This window comes from Orycteropus afer, unplaced genomic scaffold (genome assembly GCF_000298275.1).
Source record: "Orycteropus afer afer isolate SDZICR_OR568_19922 unplaced genomic scaffold, OryAfe1.0 scaffold00029, whole genome shotgun sequence".
In the NCBI taxonomy this organism is placed as follows: domain Eukaryota; kingdom Metazoa; phylum Chordata; class Mammalia; order Tubulidentata; family Orycteropodidae; genus Orycteropus; species Orycteropus afer.
The window spans coordinates 15504556-15508861 of record NW_006921616.1 but is presented as its reverse complement, the minus strand read 5'-3'; the positions used below and the strand labels follow the sequence as shown (position 1 = coordinate 15508861).

General features: G+C 39.2%; 1 protein-coding gene across 1 annotated transcript in view; it reads right to left on the bottom strand.

Moving 5' to 3' along the window:
- The window catches only part of CCDC68 (coiled-coil domain containing 68), a 28837-nt gene that overhangs the window by 7685 nt on the left and 16846 nt on the right, over window positions 1-4306 (bottom strand). Inside the window, exons 6-7 of the mRNA XM_007935554.1 lie at window positions 4183-4265; window positions 2031-2127 (exon numbers count right to left, since the gene is read on the bottom strand). Coding sequence (XP_007933745.1) covers window positions 2031-2127; window positions 4183-4265 — 180 coding nt within the window. The remainder of the gene's footprint in view (window positions 1-2030; window positions 2128-4182; window positions 4266-4306) is intronic.

The window sequence follows — 4306 nt, the reverse complement described above, 5'->3', positions numbered from 1 at the left end:
ATCATAGATAAAGACAAATTTGAAATAAGTCTCAAGATGGAAGAAATATGTTTCCAGAATTACTCTCAAAAACACAGAGCTTTCAGGCTTACATCAGAACAAGTGAGTAAAGGAAGTCACAAGATATTTCTATGAGGATTGTTCAATAAATATGAAATCTAGTCATCCATTAAGGTCTTTAAATGTGAGACTACATCTACATCAGCTGCCTCTTGAGCTTTTTTTAAGCTTTATTACTTATATTTTAGTTAAAGCATTCAGTCTTATGAAAGAGAAAGCAAAACAAAATAATTATAAGTGTAAAGCAAAACAAGAGGAAGCCAACAACCAAAAGCCAAGTATAGAAAAAGAATTCATGGCTCTTCTAAGAAATGTCTGCGTTGTTACCTAGGATTCATGCTCTGCATCCCAATGCCTCAATATACATTTTGATCAATATTTTCTCTGCACATGGAATAGAATAAAAATATAAAGAAAACATTGAAATTAAAATAGAATTGAAGGACTTCTGCTTCTAGGAAGATGGAGGGGATGTACTTTTTCCTATTCTTCCAGCTAAGTACAAACAAAAACCCTGGACGTTTTATATAAGCAAATATAACCAGACATTAATAGGTGGAGAGAAGAAGGAAGATGAGTTTACAGCTTTTGGACAAGAGGAATGAACGACACAATGGTGAGATCCTGGGTTTTCTTTTTGCCTCAGATGTTTCAGACTTGGAGCTGAAGAAGGTGGCAACTAGGAATCGTCAATGGGAGCAGACAAAAAAAGCCTCCCAAATTGAGAGGAGAATCTGGAGCCTACACCACAGATCCTTCCTCATCTCACCACTGAGGGTGAGTGAAGGGATCTGTAGCTACCTGCATATATGAGCAGATGCCTTAGCATTCCAAAAAGGATATCAATTCTAACCTTCACTTTTAAAAATGGGAAAACAAACGGCTTCGCCTTAGCAACATACAATGGCTATAGACTAACTTCCTGAGAAGAAGGATACCCTCAACCTCTCTGCTCCAATGTCTGTCAAAGACATAGTTGAAGGAAACTGAGTTCATGGAAGACTGTCCCCCAGTCCAGACTCAGGAAACTAAAATCTATCTTTGGATTCACTCACACCATCAGAGTTATTGGATCTTGCTACACTGCCCTCTGTGCCTAGTACAATGGCTTTGGTTTAATTGCTCTCTGCCATCATGCTATCTTTTTTTTTAAAGGATGGATGCTATGAGGTACAGTCTCTGTGTTTACTATAAGGTTGTTGTTGTTATGTGCCGGCGAGTCAGACCCGACTCACAGCGACCCCTCCTTGGGTTTCCGAGGCAGTATCACTATGGAAGTAGATTGCCCCATTTTCCTTCCGAGGAGTGGCTGGTGGGTTTGAACTGCCAGCCTTCTGGTTAGCAGTCAAGTGCCTTAGGCACTATGCTACCAGAGCTCCCTTACTATAAGGATGCAGTTGAAAATATTATTCAGGGATCCCATTAAGAGCACAGTTTGGAAAACTCTTCTTTCTGTTCTTAGTCATATATTAGAGAGAGAAAAAACAAAAACAAAAACTAACATCCAAAGAATTTGTTGGTTTTAGTCACACAGATATTGTGACTCACAGAAGCAGTAAAAGTAGTAAAGAATGGAGTCAACCTTTTTATTTTTTCAATTTTAAAAAAAGATGTTTCAGCCAAATCTTTTAGCTCTTGTTAAGTAATTATGACATTTAGCTTAATATAAGGAATATGTTTCAATATGCAAAGAAATGCTTTGTCATTTTCTTCTGAGTCATAAAGGCTTAAAATGATTATCCTCAGAGATGCTTGTTAATATTAGACATGTCCTGTTAGAATATATTGAATCTTTTATCCAAATAGCAGAATGAAGCCCAACACAATTTAAAAAATAATAATAAGCATGGTGCCTGTCACATCATCTAAGCGTAAGTGAAATTAAAGCACGCACAGGCCCTGCTCTGGGAAGCTGCCCAAGGCTAGTCCTAGGGTAAGGGGAGGCCATCAACAGGACTTGAAATGGGTACCTGCCAAAGGCCACTGGTTGGCTGACAAGGCAGGGTGACCAACATCATCAGTTTCCTCAATTTTGGAAGAGGTACTAGGCTGATCTGAGTCTTTCCTCTGGAATTTGAAAGGAAAATACAGAGAACATAAGCCAGTATGGTGACATCAGTGTAAAAAGTTAATGAATCAGAAGGCAGAACAAAGACCTAGAGAAAAGTGAAGCCACACAAACACCCATGATTGAATGGAAGCAACAAAATGACCTGCTTTCAAAAGTGAGATGCCAAAGATGGCCCTTCTGTCTTCCCATTAGCTTTGTCTTCTTTATGGCCACACCCATCCAATCTTAACCTAACAAAAATCCCCTTTACTTACAGTAGCTCAACCAAATCTCTACTGCTTCCACCGTAAGTCTCATACAAGTACCTCTATTTTCTTGTCACTTAGAGGAGTGAATATATCCACACATTGTTCAGAAAAAGTAGTAAGATAGGCATTTGTGATACCTACAATCTATGAAAACTTCATGAGACTGGATGTTCAAACACTGTTTTGGAAACACAAAGCATCCATTTCCCTCAAGACATTTCTGAAACTTCCTTAAGAGCTTTTTGAGAATTCCTTTTAACAACTGCTCATATATAATAGAACTGAAAAAAAAAAAAAGGTCAGTTTGGCTTTTAAAACATATTATTGGCTTAAAGACAGACAAAAATCCTATCATCAATTTAAAAAAATCATTAAAAAAAAAGAAAAAGAAATCAAATTCAGAATGCTTTGATGCTTAATGCAAAGTTCAATGTACAAGCCAGTAGTTGAGCTCTTTTAAGGAAAGGACAAAAATAAGCCAAAGATTTAATTAAAATTAAGTAATGCGTATTCACAAGTAATTCCAAAGACCTAAGGCTATGTTCCACAATATTTCCTTCATTCTTTCTAGAGTTGTTGAGTGCTACAAACCTACCGTGAAGTCTACCTTCCGGAGATATGTGCATATACTCAGGAAGGAAGATGCAGAAATTAATAACTTAGTGGTATTCAGTGTTGCCAAATATGTGTACGCTACTGCATGGGTCATGTGTGACTCTGGCAAAACGAGGCCTAACACGCATGGATGTGAGCCCGCAGAAGGCACAGCACAAGAGAAGTGGTGGGAAAAGAAAGAAACTTAATAACAAAGGATAGAGAAACAGAGAAAGGGATGTTGGAGCATATGATGTTGAATGAATGAGAACAGCAATTTGCACATTCTCAGGATCATATACTCTCTGTCATCGAGTTGGATCCAACTCATAGTGACCCCTGCTTGGGTTTCTGAAGTGGTATCACTACGGAAGTAGATCATCCAACTTTCCTTCTGAGGAGTGGCTGGTGGGTTTGAACCACCAGGTTTCTGGTTAGCAGTCAAATGCCTTAGGATCATATGGTACCTGAAATCCTAGTGAACAATCTAGAATCATAGCTCTAAGTGGGTGAACTAAGACCTTGAGACAGACTTGACTGTGAACATTATATGTTTACATCAGTACATATAATGACCATGATGGGCTTTGAATTTTTTTTTTTCAAGCCCTCAGAAAACATCAAATGATATGTTACATGATATTCCACATGCTTGTTCTATTTGCAGTTGGGTAGTCAATCAGTTGTGGTGATAGCCACAAATCCACCTCCATTCCCAGCAAACTAAAGACTCTGGGACTGCTTGGAATTAACTTAGAAGCATTTGTAAGTCCAAAGAACTAAAGATATTTTCCACAATATTTCCTTCAGTATTGTGGAGTTGGAGATCATCACAAAACTACCAGCTTTCCACTCATGGACTGTCCAGTTTACTGCAAGCTTTTGTGGAGACCAATTACAGCAACAAAAGCCTCACAAGAAATGGGATTCTCTACAGCATCCTTTTTGGCTAAGAGAAAACAGGAGGCTCACCCACTGATGAAGCATCCCACATGGTCCCCTGATGCCCTCAGCGAACTCTGCCCCCTGACTCTCCCGGGCTGGGGAAGAGGAGGAACACAGTTATGGATCCCAGGAATTCTCCCTCCCTTCTCCATCCTCAGTTGTCCTATCCCCTTGGAGGTTGCAAAGGCTGTATCCATGGCCAGTGTACTAGAGGAAAGGAAAGAGATCAGGGACTGCTTTGACTTAGGGGGTCAATCTGCAAACCTTTTAGCATATCCAGCGTTGGATCTGAGATGCAGCAGCTTCTTTTCCAAAGACACTTTTCTTTCTAGCAGTGTTCTCTTTTCCTAGGAGAAAATAAGATTGTCTTTGCTTATTTGGGGTGTGT